General features: G+C 37.3%; 1 protein-coding gene across 1 annotated transcript; it reads right to left on the reverse strand.

The window, feature by feature from the left end:
- Positions 1-1,285: 1,285 nt before the first annotated feature.
- Positions 1,286-19,548, reverse strand: LONP1 (lon peptidase 1, mitochondrial). Its single transcript, XM_053462203.1, has 18 exons — positions 18,983-19,548; positions 10,121-10,209; positions 9,594-9,713; positions 8,765-8,984; positions 8,404-8,465; positions 8,131-8,260; positions 7,558-7,641; positions 7,261-7,481; positions 6,943-7,081; positions 6,083-6,261; positions 5,738-5,825; positions 5,356-5,478; positions 4,528-4,644; positions 3,421-3,561; positions 3,124-3,289; positions 2,749-2,957; positions 2,231-2,395; positions 1,286-1,604 (listed from the first exon to the last, which is right to left on the reverse strand). The coding sequence occupies exons 1-18, from the start codon at positions 19,493-19,495 to the stop codon at positions 1,455-1,457; spliced, it is 2,916 nt and encodes a 971-aa protein (XP_053318178.1). The 5' UTR covers positions 19,496-19,548; the 3' UTR covers positions 1,286-1,454.
- Positions 19,549-19,823: the final 275 nt, after the last annotated feature.

A 19,823-nucleotide genomic window follows, 5' to 3' on the forward strand; every position in this document is an offset into this window, starting at 1 on the left:
AAAACACTGCACTTTGTCATTAAGCGGTTAAGGTCATAGAGCAAGTCTTGAGAGACCATAGCAATGATTTTTTTTTTACACTCTGTTGTTACATTTCATTCTATATGATAATTACTCCAAAACAAGGAAATGGCTATTGGAAGTAGTGTTGCTCCTTCATACACTAACTTATACATGGAAGATTACAAGACCAACAATTTACACAACGCTTCTTACATATACTCATGGGGTATGCCAATACTTGAATTTACAAACTAAGCTGAACATACATTAGGTACATAGGGCCCTGCTCGCAAGCTTACAATCTAGCTGTTTTCCTGATTTGGCAGGTCACTGGATAGCCTGAACAAAACACATGCTGAAAGCTACAAATATTTAGCACCGATTGGAACTCATCCTGTCCTTTTTAGATGTTAATGTACACATCAACAAAGGATATTAACCCCTTCAGTCCCCTATGGGAGTACCGGTACATCCAAAAAAACGCATCTTAAGAAACCCCTATGGACGCACCGGTACGTCCTGACCTTGTTTGAAAGCCTGGACTCGCTGGCATTGCTGGCTTTCTGCTGCCCAATCTCATGTAACGGCTTCCGGCGCAAACGCCGAAAAACTGTTACATTTTTAATGTGATCGGGACATCACCCGGAAGGTCATCGGAGGACAGGATATCCCCTGCAGGGTCTGTCACCCAGGTTCTGCTTTACACATGCAAGTTGTTCAACCTCACATTTAGATTGCATCAGGGTATTTATACTAAAGCAGTAGTAGAAGTATTATTAAACACTCATCTACAGACCCTCAGAAATCTCATGGTGCTGCCACAGCCACAAGGGATCCTGGGTAGGTGCATGCAAATAAGGTTAACAATTATCACCTTTGCCTCTATATCCACTTTATACATGGATCCCTTGAAAGTAATTGCCCGCTGTACAAGACAGCCTTTAGACAAAACACGGGAAGAGGTGCAATAGCCAGATCACAACTCATGGACAGCGGTTTCGTCCTTCATGGGACTTGTCAGCATGAGGTTGTGATACTGGCTTAATAGTGGAGGCTTGGGGTAGCTAAGAAATACTATTACATAAGTTATGGTGGGTAAACTAAAGACTAAAGCAGAAACCTTTAAAACATTGCTTGTCCTGTTAGGGGAGAATGTGCTTATCTTACAATATATGGGAGTTTACTGGTTTATATTACAAATATCGTATGCTGAGTAAAGGTCTTGAGGAAAGGATGGCAGAGATTCCACTTGATGACTCGTGCCATAAATGTCAAACACTCATTTCTAGTTAAAAAACATTTTAATGTCATTAAATATCATATATACTAAACCAAATAGGAAGTTAATCCATAATGAAATCTTGAGAGGCTGCGTGGCAGCAAACACGCTATTCCAGTGGCCCTCTGACACCGAAATTGGGGATCGCCTTGTGGAGCACAAGGTAATGGCATCACTGTTTTGGAAACACAATGTCATAAATCTCTTTATAATGCTCAACGAAGTGCACTTCCAGCCCTTCGGTGATGAAGGAAGCCAGGTCGTAGTAATCCTTCTTGTTCTCTGCTGGAAGTATGATACAGGTAACCCCAGCTCTCTTAGCCTATAAGAAAAGGATATTGCTTGTTATTAGTATGTAGTAGCTACCTGCTTCTTGATCTGTCAATAAAAAAGGACTTGTTCTTTGGAACTAAGAGAGTAGACACAATTACAAATGAAATAAAGATTATGTAAAGATTTTTAAAATCTGTACATCATACACAAGCAGCATCTACTGCCTTAGGAACTTGGGCCATGGAGCAATTACACAGGAAGGGCCCCTTCTCTGGATTTCCTGCCTTTAGCAAGCTTTTTCTCTGCTTTCCATCTTCTGCCACTGGGGAGGGATGAGGATTGCCGCCGCTTTATGGGACAGGTGAGCGGAATGCCGGGGCCCCTCAGAACACCGGGGCCCTGGAGCAACAGGTTCATGCGCTCTTCCGCTATCCAGCCCTGTGTATACTGAACTACAGTGGAATATCACTGTACTTACAGGCTGCTAATGAATAGAAACTGAGTTTCTTCAACACTTCCTCTGGGGCAAAAACCCTAAGCAAAACTGTAAAGGATATGTGAAAAACAGCTTTGTTTTTCCCAACACTGGTTGGTGGGTAAAAGCTTGCATGAAAGTGTCCATGATTTTTACTCTGCAATGGATTGCCACCACATGCAGTCAATTTTATCACTCACAGCAATAGTCTTCTCTTTGATGCCCCCTACAGGTAAGATTTTGCCTGTCAATGAAACCTCTCCAGTCATTGCCAGGTCCTGGCGAGCCGGGCATCCTAATGCAAGCGAGAGCAGAGCAGTGACGATGGTGCAACCGGCACTTGGTCCATCCTTCGGCGTGGCACCCTAAACAAGGCAGGTAAACATTTTATGTACTATACTGTAAGCAATGAATACACAGTGTGGTGACAGAACGCCAGAAAGCAGATATATTAACCAAAAGGCACACAAAGTCATAAAATAAGACTAATAAGAATTAGGTTAAACAGGATAAACATTAAAGTGTCACAAGCAGCAGTAATGCGTCTTCAGCGGTTAATTCCTATTACAAATATTGCAAGCATGATTTTAGGAACTGTTCTTATGTGTTTGCGCTACCAAATACTTTTGAAATTACTACGAGAAAATAAACCACCAAGGCATTAATATCTGGTAACAAAAACGGCTAAATAGGCCCTTAGCAATCATGACATTCTTACCTCTGGTACGTGCAAGTGGATATGCGACGTCATCAAGAAATTATTTTCTGCTTTCTTAGTCATCAGGAAGGCACGAGCAAAAGTGTAGGCTATCTTTGCACTCTCTTTCATGACATCTCCAAGCTGACCCGTGACTTCCAGGGAGCCATCCTTACTGTCCTTATCCAGTGGACGCCGAAGAGAAGTCTCAATGAAGAGTGTGGAGCCACCTGACAAGCGAAATAATGTAAGTGAAAGTTACGAGTGACTCGGTAACTGTGGCTTTATATTAAAATATAGCCTAAATGTTGGAAAAAAAAAACAATAACGGTAGGGTGACAAAGCTAATAGAGTGCGCTGTAGCCATGTTTGATGGGGCTTCTATCTGGTCCTCACCCATGGCAGTCCATGCTAGGCCCATCACTACGCCAGGTGGAGTGACATCGTACATCCTATCAACAGTGAAGATCGGTTTTCCAACAAAGTCCTGCAGGTTAGCTGGCGTCACCTCAACAAATTCAACCTCTCCGTTCACAATCTTGAAGGCAGACTTACGCAGTACCTAGGTAGCACAAAAAACAGATTGCACCTTTCTGAGCTTCGTTAAAACACAACCTCATTCCTAGTATATAATGGAGCATGCATTTTATGAAACCTACTTCAGAAGGCCTACTTTTTAGTCTTCGCGCTCACCTTCTCCACTTGTTTCTGGAGGTTTCGGACACCACTCTCCCTGCAGTACTGTTTGATTAGCACGGTCAGTGCCTCTGATGTAATCCTGGTCTTCTGCTCATTCAACCCACACATTGCTAGAGACTGTGGTACCAGGTATCTCTGCGGACAGGAAGCAAGGATGCATAATTGTGCCACTTTTTAGTAATAAAACCTCTGGAAATGTTGGGAAAAGGAAAACTAGCTATCAGTTTTAAGAGGCGTGCAAACGTTTACTTAAAGTGCTCTGTTCTTTCTACGTCCATTACTGTTCACACTGTAAAAATGCATTTTTATTTTTTAATGAATGTTGGACTCAAGAAGGATATTTCCTGCCAATGCAGTCAGTAAGTGTATCAGCATCCAAATGTATGCATGCTAGCACAACAGCAGTGTGCAGATAGTATAGTGCGATTGGCTGCTCCCATTTATTTTCTCACCCCCCACTGACTAGAATCGGAGGCTACTGAGCATGTGCAAGAAGTGTCCAATTAATAAACAATGTATGCACTGATTTGCATGTAGTAAAATGCATTGGGGGCCATGTAAGGTTGTTTTCAGTATGCATGCAACATGACAATAGGTATGAAGTGGACCATTAATTACTTAAGTGAGCAATTAAAAGCAACCGGAATATTAGAAGGTAAAGAAATAAGCATATAACGGGATAACTTGTCATCTGGCACAAACACAGGAACTGATATGTTGTTACCATAAAAACAAAGAAAAACAAGTCTGCACGGTTTTATTTAAATTAAACTTCAAGAGAGTTAAAAAACACGTATCTGCTAGGGTTTATTTACTTAACATACTAGAATAGAACTGTTTTGTCTAAGTGGAATATGCTTACTTACTGCGACTGCCGACATACACAAAATATAAATAGGTGAAGGAAACCTCTATAAAAAAATCACTACATTTTAATCAAGTATGTTTACATTAAAACAATGCAAAAGTTTAACCCCTTAATGGCAAAGCCTGTACATGTGCGGGCTCAAAATGCATCGTTTTCAATGGGTTTAGCCCATTGTCCTTAAGGGGTTAAAAAGAGTTACGTTATTTACAGTAAAAGCACAGCGAGTGCCTCACCTCAGCTATAGCCAGCTTCTCCTGGGCCACGTATCCAGAGACATTGATCATCTCCATACGATCCCGCAGAGGCTCCGGAATAGTCTCTGTGACATTAGCTGTGCAAATGAAGAGAACCTAACCAAAAAAAATGCCATCTCTGAGTTAGTCTTTTTTCCTTTTGAAAAAAAGATAAAAGCCTACTGAATGGGGGAAAAAAATTCATAAAACAAAGGGGTTCAACATGTTTATCTTGGAGAAAAAAAAAGAAGAGAGAGTGTATGACAAAAACACACATAATGCAAGAAAATATTTATTCTTTGTAAAAGCGGCTGATGATGACCACCAGCACCACCACTTAATAGCAAGGAAAAGTAAGCAAGTATGGGACAATCTTACTCACAACTAAAGCCAAGGAGCAAATTAGGTTTGAGGCCTTAGGGGTAGGTAACAAGTAGGCAGACTGGATCTTATATACTATCACATTCAATTGTCTTTTGGGTTGCCAATGAATTACAATACACATTTGAAAATTGATATACAATTATATTTACCCAGCTATACAAAATATTTCACTTACATAAACCTATAGCTTCATATTAATACAGTATTGTTTTCTGTCACTCTGTTTGCTAGATTTCTCTACAGTTGGCCACAAACATTTCCCATGGAACAAATGGACAAACTATTTGATTAATAGGTGCAGTCTTATTTGTCCAACAGTCATGGCAAAAAAAATGCCATAGCTATCTGTGAAGTAGCATCCGTAGAAGCTAATTGGACAATATGTACACAACAGATAGAAACCTACCTGTTATGTCTAAGTTGATAGACTGTGGTAAATCTCACCTTAGATAAGTCGACGGGAACATCCAAGTAATGGTCAAGAAAGTTAGCGTTTTGCTCTGGGTCCAAGAGTTCCAGAAGTGCAGAGGAAGGATCCCCCTGATAACCACGGCCCAGTTTATCCACCTACATGAAAAAATACACGCACATATATACATATTTTATACTATAACACACAGAAACATTCAAAAACAATGGCTGGAGGAAAAATGCTATTTAAACAATGCATTATGATAGAGAAACTGTAGCTTTCCCCAGACTGCCATCAGTATTGAAGATCTAAAATAGCTTGGCTAGCATAAGACATAGATTAGGTGTAGCCAGCAGGTAGCTCACACGGAAGCTACCAGTCCCTCTTTTATACAGCATACACCGGAGAACCTACCTCATCAATAAGAATCAGGGGGTTCTCAGTTTTAGTTTTCTTCAGGCACTGAATAATTTTCCCAGGCATAGCCCCAACATATGTTCTCCTGTAAATACAGGAAATACGAAGAAATCGAAAACATTGTACTTCATAGGTGGATATCTTCAACCACAAACTATACACTGAGAGTATTTGGAGAGCGTAATTATCCCAAAGTCAGCAAGTCATCAATTGCTGCTACATATTATTGTCTAATGCACATCTTACTCCAAAACAGAAGAGATTATGAGATATGAGGGCAGTATCCACTATTACAAGAGTAAGTTATCAGAGAAAACTGGAAACCAATGTATAGACACCCACCTGTGTCCCTTAATCTCAGCCACATCTGTCATACCCCCCACACTGAACCGAAAGTACTCCCTGCTCAGTGCACGAGCAATAGAGCGAGCAATGCTGGTCTTTCCTACTCCGGGAGGGCCGTAGAAACAAAGGATCTTTCCCTGGGTGCTTCCACGTAGCTGGCTGACGGCTATGAATTCCTGCACAAAATTTAAAAAAAAATGTAAAAAAACCCCAACTTTTTGATGGTTTAATATCAACCAATCAGGATCACTAAACAGTTACATGATTATAGATATGCAATTAAAGCCTTTAAAAAAAGCTTTACAATTGTATTTTTGTAACAGTTTTCACTGTGCTTGTATTTGAAGTTCTCTAACCTACATGAACATACTAATATGTATAGCCTAACATTTAATATGAATATTATGCCTAAAACAAATGAACAAAAATGAGAAAACGCACCAATTATTTTGGTAAAGTAGCTGAGTAAACCAAACTACATTATCTTTTGGTGTCTTGAGTTTAGGAATACCTTATATGTACACAAGAAATCTAAACAATATTTTTGTGCCAATTAAAATGCAAATATTAGAATGTATGCATTGGTGTATGTGTGTGTGTATATATTATATATATATATATATATATATATATATATATATATATATATATATATATATATATATGGTTCGGTAGCCCAGTAGACTAATGGAAGGGAAGGCTGTTAAAGTCAAAGAGGTCAACTAACTCTAGTCAAGCTATTAAACAAATGTATCTACAATGTAAAGCACAAACATAACTGGAGGCCAATGCCCCTACAAAAAGAAACATTGACTCTTGGGAAACAGAAAAAAAGGGCTCAGAGAGAGCTGCTGTACCAATATTCTCTTTTTCACATCCTCCATTCCATAGTGGTCTTCCTCTAAAACCTCCTCTGCCCTCTTCAGATCCAGATTTTCCTGGCTATATTTACCCCAGGGAATGGATGTCAGCCAGTCTAGGTAATTTCGTGTGACACTGTGTACAGAAACCAACAATGTACCATCAAGCAAGAGAGAACATTCAATATAAAGACACGCATTCTACTTAAAAGACAAACAATGGACACACATAAGTAAGCATGACACTTACTGAATCCAAATACTACCAATTAGTATTAAACCATATGAGCATCAAGTCACTGAAAAGATTCTTACTTAAATTCAGAGGAATGATTGTCAAGTAGACCCAGCTTGCCAAGCTCTTCATCGATGACCTCCATGACATGCTTGGGAACTGTGAGCTCCTTTAAACGCTCTCGGAATTTCTCCTCAATGGCATCCTTGTCTTCCTTCTCTAAACCAAGTTCCTTCTTGATTATTTTCAGCTGCTCCTGCAGCAGGTACTTCCTGTGCGTTTGCTTTATTTTCTCCTCCACCTGCAGGCAGAAACTGAATTCACTATCTAATTCAAGAACAAAGCGGGGCTTAGAAAGGTTAAGGTTATTCACTCACCTCACGGCCAAGTCTCTGTTGAAGTTTACTTAGCTCAAATTCCTTCTTCAACAAAGAAAGTGATTTGTACAGCCTCTTTGGTATCTTCAAAAGGATAAAATAATATAAGTCATAGAAGGCTAGAACAACCATTTCCTAATTATTTTATCAGTTTTATGTTGCCTTAATTAAAGAACACACCTTGGGCCACATCTCCGTGTTTTAAAAACATTAACAAAAGTTGTGGTGGGTAAAGGTGATGGAAAACCCTTCCACTTAAAATTAAGGGGGTAGTAGAACTATTATTAAACACTCATCTACAGACACCAGACAAGCCAGAAGGCTTGTCTTTTTCCCTCAGAAATCTCATGTTGCTGCCACAGCCACAAGGGATTCTGGGTAGGGTCATGCAAATAAGGTCAACACATGAAAGTAATTTAGTAAGAGATGGTTGTGTCCCACGAAGCCCCATTTTCAAGATGGTAAACAGCCAGAAATAAGAAATAATTGAGGATGACGAGTGGTCACAAATCGCTTCTCTCTCACATTTCTGCTTTTTAATAACTGTACATTTTCCCTAATGGTGCTACTTACATTTGTCTCTTCCAAGACATCTTGCAGCTCCTGGGACTCGGCTCCAGTCAGTGCTGCCCCCATGTCACTTAAATAGATCGGATTGTCCACCACTCTTTGACCAGCCTGCATCATCTGCATGACTGACTCTCTGTACAGGAAAAATAGTTAAATATATTCAACATTTCTAGAGAATATTTGATCATACCAGCAGGAAATGTTAAAATGAACTAAGGTGCAATTGTGCAGTACACAATTTAAAAAGATAAGTTACAGAAGATGTTTGTAACCAACCTGTACAGAGGATTTAGTGCTATGATATCACGGATGGTTTTCACTATTTCAGCTGTTAGAGCCTAAGCAACAGAAAATAAAAGGAGAAAAAAATCCTTCAGGTGTACGAAGCATTGACAAGAAGTGATATGAAAGTAAAACGTGAAAACGGCACAGTGTGTGGCATGGAACATGGAACTATGATGTCCTATAGAGATTGTTACATGGTTCTTCAGTTATTGATCACAGATCAATAACAAGTTTATGTAGCAAATGAACAATCTGGTTCTTAACAAGTAGTTACTTATCTTAAGACACACAAAAAAATACAAATTAAAGTAATTATTGGTATAACCCAAAAAATAATTAAGGACTAACGTACTTTGACTTCCTCCGAGTTCTGGAATTCCTCATGAACCACGTTGTCCACTTCCACCATCAGTACCCCTGCGGGAACATTTGGATCAATCAACATCTGCTCCCTTTTCTCCATCTCCTTGATTAGCCGTGATGCTGAATTACGTCCTTTCCTTTTCCCTTCTGCTTTTTCTTCACTTTTGGCCCCATCTGCTTCCACATCAAGCTCCTTGTTGATACGTATTCTAAATGTAAGCGCAAAAGCAACCTTTTGTTATCATGCAAAAACATATCTTGAAAATATTCCATGAGCCATACCCAAATCATCTTTCTCTGCTATTCTACATATAAACCTTTAATAAAGCTCACCTTCACACCTCACAACACTTCAACTGAACACAGGGACATTTTTGTTTTGGGGTTGTCATTAAGGGTTTGGCTAGGGACAGAGTTTCAGTTAACATTTTGATGTGCATTTGTGACCTATCGACAGCTATTTATGTAACTTTTAGTGCTGTTACACACAACACTTTTGAGCTCCTATAAAAGAGGGGCACCAAAGAAGGATAGAAGGACACCTATATGGGCCATTTCTTTTAGTCTATGTTTGAAATAAAGGACCTGTTTAATGTACTATGGCCTTGGTGCTCACAGATTCCAAAACCGTACATTTCGCAGGGGTCATTATGTCTTCTAAAATGTTTTTTTTGTTTGTTATTTTAACACACAATTTGTGTTTGTACGTAATTGTAAATGATTGAGAAATCCAGAAATTAGCATATATTTTTGACCCTTCCTGTGTATCTGACCTCTCAGCTCAAGCTAATCAGAAATCTCATGTCGAAAGCACCAACCTCCTGTGGCCCATGACAATCATACGCAGCTTGTCCTCCATGTCTTGCATCTCATGGATCTGAACAAAGGTTCCAGTCTGATAGATTTCATCTAGGCTTCCAACAACATCTGACTCATTACTGGGGAGAAAAGAAAAGGTGACTACAGACATCACTCCTAGTACTGTTGCATGCTTAATACCTTTCCAAAAAAAATTATTTAATTATAAATTTGGCCTTATTTTTTTTTTTTTTTTGTTGTTGCCAGCAACAAAAAAAAGACACGAATAGGTGGTTGCCATATAATCTAATGGAGGTCTTACAAAGATTGTTAAGAAATAACAAGATAATGTAAAAGTGCAAGTAATGCTTTATCTAAGTGGAATCATTTTTGATCAGGAGACATGCATGAAAAAAGAACAGCTACAATGAATATGTAAGTATGTGTGGGCAATGCTGGGTTGACTAGCAGCTACCATAATGTCAGTTAATTGCTTATGTTCTATAAGACTTTCATTTTGTTCATCGGTCATCTGTTAAAAACTTACTTGTCATCCTTTTTGAGAAATACTCCAGCATATGGCTGTGCCAAGCGTACTTTCCGTCTTAAAACGGCCATCAGATTTGGATTTTTGACCTTGAAGGCAAGAAACAGTTACTTCTCATTTGTCGAAAAGCAGTCATTTATTTAGGTCTTTGACGAGTGCCAATCACCCCTTACGTTAAATAGTTTTCTCAAACTTGGGAATTGTTTTTCCTCTAACGGTACCTTTTCCAAGAGGGGAATATGGTCATCAATAACACCGAGTACGACAAGTCATTTAAAATGTGAGGAATATTTGTCAATACTCCACAACCAATCCACTAAGTCTAAACTCAATTTTTATATTTTAGATTTAGCCGTATGAGGCAACCCTGTAAACTGCCTACGCTTTACCTAAACAACCCGTATGTATTTTTCATGCCATGTTAAGCTATTTGATAGAATATGTGACTGAACATACATCTTGCAGGATATACACAGTTGTTTTCACCACTGCTTATTTCTAAAGACTAATCAAGAAAAACACTCCAGTGAACTCCTAGAATGGAGTAAAAAATGGTGTCCAAAGAAAGTGAAAGACAAACATATGGACAGTAACAGACACTCCTAATAAAACCAGTGGGAGCACTTTGACACAAGAGTATTTTGCTAGACATATGATAGCAGGAGTGTCACTTAATGGTAGTGTTGCTCCTCTTTAATTATATATATATATATATATATATATATATATATATATATATATATATATAAAAAGTATTTTAGATAGAAATCAATCTTGAATCAAAATCTCTATTCAACAACACGTGTCACATATCATGTATGTGTTAATTGTTAGTCGTTAATTGTTAACGTAAAAGGCATGAGGAGCAGGCCTGGATATCAATGCAAACACTATGTTATTCCACCATCCAAGGTCTTGAGGCTTGGCATACAGCCATTAGTCCAAGGATGTAGTCATATTAAACAGAAGGCTTCCACTCCACATAAATCAAGCGGTGCCTCAGTTCACATGTAAATATTCAGAACCCAAAATCTGCCATGAAACCGTATATAGGACAGTGACAGAGGCTACCCAGTACCTCATCATGTAATGATTAAATAACATTTTGGGCTCCACTGAAACCATTGGAAGCGCTGAAAATTGCACACACGTTAAAGTACATTAAAAAAAAAATTATTATCTGGGACCACCATTTTGATTCAATATGAAACGCTCTATAGAGCTTCTAAGCCTTTACATTTCACATGCAAAGACAGCCCAGTTGTCTAGTAGGCTACTGCTGTGTTTTTCCAATGTTTGATCTTGTGACCCATTGGACTAACACATACATCCCACACTTATTTGTGTGATTACAGGAGGGGCAGGCAACTTCTGGCCCATGAAACAGTGCCAGCATACAGTGGCATATGATCCTTATTCATATTTCATTATCTCAGCGATTCTTTGTAACAGCCATCACAGTGTTAAATGCTATTGCACAATTCAGTACTCCGTATAATAAGGGCAGAGGAGCATCGTGACACGCATCTCGTGACCCTCTTTTGGTCCCTGACCTTACGTTTGAAGCAGCGTGGGCTAGTGTATCAGCAGTATGAGGTGCTGCCAGCTTCAATCCTGAACAGAATGACTTGAGGCAGTGGCAATGAGAGCCTGTGGTGGCAGTCAAAAAACCTGTGGGCACACACATATAACATTGCCTGGTGCGGACGCCTGACATGCCAGGAATCAGGTCCAATGCCAGTGGGCTGCAAGAAAAGACTGAGTGGCCCTGCACAATGGATGGGCAAGTCAGGGAATTTTCTTAAAAGTCACTCCCCTCACTGTATTATGAAGGCCTAGCTCACTCTGCTTTGGAGTAGAAACTTGTCAGGGTTGGCTATGGATAACCTATAGTATGTTGGTCAGTTGAAACAGCATGCCCTTAATGATTAAAACTTGGAACAATATGTGATTAGAGATATGAAATACAAATGATACAAAGTTTCGATGAATGGGAAATGCTACTTCTGTGTAAATGCCATAGTTGACCAAAATGTCCATGATGGTCCAGATGAAACAGACCAATATCTACACTTGGACACAGAGCATACGTAAAAGAGGCATATTTGTTGTTCCATTGGTCGAGGTTTATAAGACATCATAATATTAAAAGGTGACAATTTAAAGGGATCTCACTTATCATATAATGACCAAAGCATCCCTTTAAAAGGAACATTCCAGTTCCGACATATCATGTGAAATCTATGGGATCGCTTTCTACGCACGTGCATTAGAACCTCCCGGAACGCGTACCGAGCCAGCAGTGCAGCTGACTAGAGGCAAGTATATAACGTGTCTAGAGATGCATTCAGTTGCATACCAAAAAGCTGTGGGGCGGAGGAAAGAAGCATATGGGACAGTTATGCAGAATTCCCTGATGTGTGTGCAGGTGGGAACAATGGACATTTAAAAGGGACTGCTACTTGACTACCATGGTTTAACGTGCATATGTGGCTGGAGTGTCATATTGTTGACCACACTGATTCAACTATGCACTACCCATCCTACCCACGTAGTAAGTTTAGTCAGCTGGTTAAAATGGGGACGTACTAAACAGCATATTGGGGATGATGGGATGATGGGATGATTGGCTGCAATGTTCAGCACTATCAATAGGTGTCAGTATACTTTTTACACTCATGGTAAATCACAGTATGTTCTTTTTGGTAGTTCTTGATACTAAGTTGCAACGAATACATTGCAAAAAGAAACTGCAAATGTTTAACTGTTTACTTGCTGAAATATATACAGTTTTATAACGAAATCATGGTAAATTATATAGAAATAATAGAAACATTTTAAGTAATCAACATATTGATGTAATATGGTACATGTATGTGCAAACACCATATTTTACCTGTTTTGATTGGCACAATATGGGAATATATATTATTATTATTATTATTACATGGGGATTATGGGTGGAATATTATAGTTTCACATGCTAAGGAACACATTTGACCCATTTCTGATAAGAATATGGGAATATTATTATTTTTACATGGGGATTATGGGTTGAATATCATGGTTACAGATGCCAAGGAACAAATTTGACCTTTTTCTGAAAGGAATATGGGAGTATTATTATTTTTACATGGGGATTATGGGTGGAATATTATAGTTACACATGCTAAGGAACACATTTATCCTGTTTTTGATAAGAATATGGCTATAAATACTTTTTTATATGGGGAATATGGGTGGAATATTATAGTTACACATGCTAAGGAACACATTTGACCCATTTCTGATAAGAATATGGGTATAAATATTTTTTTACATGGGGATTATGGGTGGAATATTATAGTTCCACATGCTAAGGAACACACTTGACCCATTTCTGATAAGAATATGGGAATTTTATTATTTGTACATGGGGATTATGGGTGGAATATTATAGTTACACATGCTAAGGAACACATTTGACCTGTTTTTGATAAGAATATGGGTATACTCATTTTTTTACATGGGGAATATGGGTGGAATATTATAGTTACACATGCTAAGGAACATATTTGACCCATTTCTGATAAGAATATGGGAATATTATTATTTTTACATTGGGATTATGGGTTGAATATCATGGTTAAAGATGCCAAGGAACAAATTTGACCTTTTTCTGAAAGGAATATGGGAGTATTATTATTTTTATATGGGGATTATGGGTGGAATATTATAGTTACACATGCTAAGGAACATATTTGACCCATTTCTGAAAAGAATATGGGTATAATTATTTTTTTACATGGGGATTATGGGTGGAATATTATAGTTACACATGCTAAGGAACATATTTGACCCATTTTTATAAAAATATGGGAGTATTCTTATTTTTATATGGGGATTATGGGTGGAATATTATAGTAACACATGCTAAGGAACATATTTGACCCATTTCTGATAAGAATATGGGAATATTATTATTTTTACATGGGGATTATGGGTGGAATATTATAGTTACACATGCTAAGGAACATATTTGACCCGTTTCTGATAAGAATATGGCTATAAATATTTTTTTACATAGGGAATATGGGTGGAATATTATAGTTACACATGCTAAGGAACACATTTGACCCATTTCTGATAAGAATATGGGAATATTATTATTTTGACATGGGGATTATGGGTGGAATATTATAGTTACACATGCTAAGGAACATATTTGACCTGTTTCTGATAAGAATATGGGTATAATAATTTTTTTACATGGGGATTATGGGTGGAATATTATAGTTACACATGCTAAGGAACACATTTGACACATTTCTGATAAGAATATGGGTATAATTATTTTTTTACATGGGGATTATGGGTGGAATATTATAGTTACACATGCTAAGGAACATATTTGACCCATTTCTGATAAGAATATGGGTATAATTATTTTTTTACATGGGGATTATGGGTGGAATATTATAGTTACACATGCTAAGGGACATATTTGACCCGTTTCTGATAAGAATATGGGAATATTATTATTTTTACATGGGGATTATGGGTGGAATATTATAGTTACACATGCTAAGGGACATATTTGACCCGTTTCTGATAAGAATATGGGTACAATTATTTTTTTACATGGGGATTATGGGTGGAATTTTATGGTTACAAATGCCAAAGAACACATTTGACCTGCTTCTGATAAGAATATGGGAATTTTATTATTTGTACATGGGGATTATGGGTGGAATATTATAATATTATAGTTACACATCCTAAGGAACACATTTGACCTGTTTCTGATAAGAATATGGCTATAAATAATTTTTATATATGGGGATTATGGGTGGAATATTATGGTTACACATGTTTAGTACCTTATTTAACAAGTTTCTGTTAAGAATATGGCTATAATTATTTTCTACATGGGGATTTTGGGCGCAATATCAAGGTTACACATGCCATGGAACATAATTGACCTGTTTCTGATAAGAATATGGGTAAAATCATATTTTACCCATAATCCCCATGTAGAAAAACATTTATAACCATTTTCTTAACAGAAATAGATCAAATATGTTACATGGCACATGCAATCATATCATAGTATCCATAATATCTATGAAAAAAATTAATCATACCCATTTTCTTACGAGAAACAAGTGAAATACATCACTAGCTATGTGTAATATTCCACCCATAATCCCCATGTAGAAAAATGATTTTACCCATATTCTTATCAGAAACAGGTCAATTATGTTCCATGGCATGTGTAACCTTGATATTGCGCCCAAAATCCCCATGTAGAAAATAATTATAGCCATATTCTTAACAGAAACTTGTTAAATAAGGTACTAAACATGTGTAACCATAAAATTCCACCCATAATCCCCATGTAAAAAAATATTTATAGCCATATTCTTATCAGAAACAGGTCAAATATGTTCCTTAGCATGTGTAACTATAATATTCCACCTATTATCCCCATGTAAAAAAATGAGTATACTCATATTCTTATCAGAAATGGGTCAACTATGTTACTTAGCATGTGTAACTATAATATTCCACCCATAATCCCCCTGTAAAAATAATAATACTCCCATATTCTTATCGGAAAAAGGTCAAATTTGTTCCTTGGCATCTATAACCATGATATTCCACCCATAATCCCCATGTAAAAAAATATCTATAGCCGCATTCTTATCAGAAACAGGTCAAATATGTTCCTTAACATGTGTAACTATAATATTCCACCCATCATCCCCATGTAAAAAAATGAGTACACCCATATTCTTATTAGAAATAGATCAAATGTGTTCCTTAGCATGTGTAACTATAATATTCCACCCATAATCCCCATGTAAAAAAATTAGTATACCCATATTCTTATCAGAAATGGGTCAAATGTTTTACTTAGCATGTGTAACTATAATATTCCACCCATAATCCCCATGTAAAAAAATGAGTATACCCATATTCTTATCAAAAATGGGTCAAATATGTTCCTTAGGATGTGTAACTATAATATTCCACCCATTATCCCCATGTAAAAAAATGAGTATACCCATATTCTTATCTGAAATGGGTCAAATATGTTACTTAGCATGTGTAACTATGATATTCCACCCATAATCCCCATGAAAAAAAATAGTATACCCATATTCTTATCAGAAACAGGTCAAATTTGTTACTTTGCATGTGTAACTGTAATATTCCACCCATAATCCCCATGAAAAAAAATAGTATACCCATATTCTTATCAGAAATAGGTCAAATATGTTACTTAGCATGTGTAGCTATAATATTCCACCCATAATCCCCATGTAAAAAAAAAAAAATCTTATACCCATATTCTTATCAGAAATGGGTCAAATGTGTTACTTAACATGTGTAACTATAATATTCCACCCATAATCCCCATTTAAAAATATTATTATGCCCATGTTCTTATCAGAAATGGGTCAATGTGTTATTTAGCATGTGTTACCATGGTATTCCACCCATAATCCCCATGAAAAAAAATGAGTACACCCATATTCTTATCAGAAATGGGTCAAATATTTTACTTAGCATGTGTAAGTATAATATTCCACCCATAATCCCCATGTAAAAAAAAGTATTATACCCATATTCTTATCAGAAATGGGTCAAATGTGTTCCTTAGCATGTGTAGCTATAATATTCCACCCATAATCCCCATGTAAAAAAATATTTATAGCCATATTCTTATCAGAAATGAGTGAAATGTGTTCCTTAGCATGTGTAACTATAATATTCCACCCATGTAAAAAAATATTATACCCATATTCTTATCAGAAATGGGTCAAATATGTTCCTTAGCATGTGTAACTATAATATTCCACCCATAATCCCCATGTAAAAATAATAATACTCCCATATTCCTTTCAGAAAAAGGTCAAATTTGTTCCTTGGCATCTGTAACCATGATATTTAACCCATAATCCCCATGTAAAAATAATAATATTCCCATATTCTTATCAGAAATGGGTCAAATATGTTCCTTAGCATGTGTAACTATAATATTCCACCCATAATCCCCATGTAAAAATAATAATACTCCCATATTCCTTTCAGAAAAAGGTCAAATTTGTTCCTTGGCATCTGTAACCATGATATTTAACCCATAATCCCCATGTAAAAATAATAATATTCCCATATTCTTATCAGAAATGGGTCAAATATGTTCCTTAGCATGTGTAACTATAATATTCCACCCATAATCCCCAAATAAAAATAATAATACTCCCATATTCTTATCAAAAATGGGTCAAATATGTTCCTTAGCATGTGTAACTATAATATTCCACCCATAATCCCCAAGTAAAAAAATAATTATACCCATATTCTTATCAGAAATAGGTCAAATATGTTACTTAGCATGTGTAACTATAATATTCCACCCATATTCCCCATGTAAAAAAATATTTATAGCCATATTCTTATCAAAAACAGGTCAAATGTGTTCCTTAGCATGTGTAACTATAATATTCCACCCATAATCCCCATGTAAAAAAATGAGTATACCCATATTCTTAGCAGAAATGGGTCAAATATGTTCCTTAGCATGTGTAACTATAATATTCCACCCATATTCCCCATATAAAAAAAGTATTTATAGCCATATTCTTATCAAAAACAGGTCAAATGTGTTCCTTAGCATGTGTAACTATAATATTCCACCCATAATCCCCATGTAAAAAAATAATTATACCCATATTCTTATCAGAAACGGGTCAAATATGTTCCTTAGCATGTGTAACTATAATATTCCACCCATAATCCCCATGTAAAAATAATAATATTCCCATATTCTTATCAGAAACGGGTCAAATATGTTGCTTAGCATGTGTAACTATAATATTCCACCCATGTTCCCCATATAAAAATAAGAATACTCCCATATTCTTATAAAAACGGGTCAAATATGTTCCTTAGCATGTGTAACTATAATATTCCACCCATAATCCCCATGTAAAAAAATAATTATACCCATATTCTTATCAGAAATGGGTCAAATATGTTCCTTAGCATGTGTAACTATAATATTCCACCCATAATCCCCGTGTAAAAATAATAATACTCCCATATTCCTTTCAGAAAAAGTTCAAATTTGTTCCTTGGCATCTGTAACCATGATATTCAACCCATAATCCCCATGTAAAAATAATAATATTCCCATATTCTTATCAGAAATGGGTCAAATGTGTTCCTTAGCATGTGAAACTATAATATTCCACACATAATCCCCATGTAATAATAATAATAATATATATTCCCATATTGTGCCAATCAAAACAGGTAAAATATGGTGTTTGCACATACATGTACCATATTATATCAATATGTTGATTACTTAAAATGTTTCTATTATTTCTATATAATTTACCATGATTTCGTTATAAAACTGTATATATTTCAGCAAGTAAACAGTTAAACATTTGCAGCTTCTTTTTGCAATGTATTCGTTGCAACTTAGTATCAAGAACTACCAGAAAGAACATACTGTGATTTACCATGAGTGTAAAAAGTATACTGACACCTATTGATAGTGCTGAACATTGCAGCCAATCATCCCATCATCCCATCATCCCCAATATGCTGTTTAGTACGTCCCGTTAAAATGTTCATGTTTAGTGAACAGATCCCATGAGTCTTGAACTTCATCATCATATCAACTGAAGCCCAGAAAGAGCTAAATGCAAAAAGGGTGAAGACACAATAGGAAAGTGTATGGTGATTCTGAACACCTACATTACACGATGATTGAAAACAACATAAATCAGTGTTTAAACAAACACTGACCCAATATTAACATTCCCATTACTTTAGGAATCATAGTACTATTTAATAACACCGTACCTCTATAATCTTGACGAAACGGGGAAACACTGGATTTCTGGACACAGCGATCACAGGGACATTAGGAAAGACCTCTGGGACAATCAACGGGGTAAGAGCTGTCACGAGGGGCGCAGTGTACTCAGCGCTCTCTACCCCACTGCTGCCTCCCTCGTCCCCTCCACTACCCCCTTCATCTTCCCCGCTGCCTCCGCTCTCCACACCATCGTCCCCAGAAAAAGCACTATTTCCACGGTTTCCGAAGTCATGAAAGGCACGGCTGTGCACTGCTTGCTGGTGTCGCTGAACCGAATAGAAAGAGGAGGTAGCTGCCCTGAGGTTCCGGCTAAGCGATGTCCTCGCTGATGTAACCTGGTTGTAACAAGATCTAGAACCTATCTGGTTTACTACCGTGTACAACTTTCTAGTTCCCGGGACTGTCCAACTGGAAAGACACTCCCGAGCGCTGCCAATGCCTAACCTATGAACCCCCAGCCACCGGCTGTAGCACCCCAACCAAACATAAGCTGTCATTGTATAACACCAATCCCGATCCTTCTCCTTCCCCGTCCCCGCTTTGCGAGCACGCTGCTTCCGTCGCACTGTGATGATGCAACAAATTCTGCCCTTGCTTCGCCTATCTGATTCCAAAGTCTCTGTTTCCTCATAGGCCTTGGCTCAACGGAAGCCTGTGCCGCCATGTTAAGTTCTGGTAATATGTAATTCGAGCGGTCTTGCAATGCCAGCTTTATGTAAGCACTGTAATTTTGTGTCAGTTTTTGAACAGCAGCGACCTTCACCTCCCACCCTGCCCTGGGATATGACGTTTTAAGCCTCTTATTTTCAGGGCCAAAGCATTTCA

This window comes from Spea bombifrons, chromosome 1, assembly GCF_027358695.1.
Source record: "Spea bombifrons isolate aSpeBom1 chromosome 1, aSpeBom1.2.pri, whole genome shotgun sequence".
NCBI lineage: Eukaryota > Metazoa > Chordata > Amphibia > Anura > Pelobatidae > Spea > Spea bombifrons.

Excerpts from the sequence above, each read along its gene's own strand:
- LONP1 (XM_053462203.1), bottom strand. The coding sequence starts at position 19,495 with ATGACAGCTTATGTTTGGTTGGGGTGCTACAGCCGGTGGCTGGGGGTT. Across the intron at positions 7,642-8,130 it reads ATGTCTTGGAAGAGACAAAT|ATACCAAAGAGGCTGTACAA; the intron begins GTAAGTAGCACC and ends ATCCTTTTGAAG. Across the intron at positions 3,290-3,420 it reads TCCAGAAACAAGTGGAGAAG|GTACTGCGTAAGTCTGCCTT; the intron begins GTGAGCGCGAAG and ends TGTGCTACCTAG.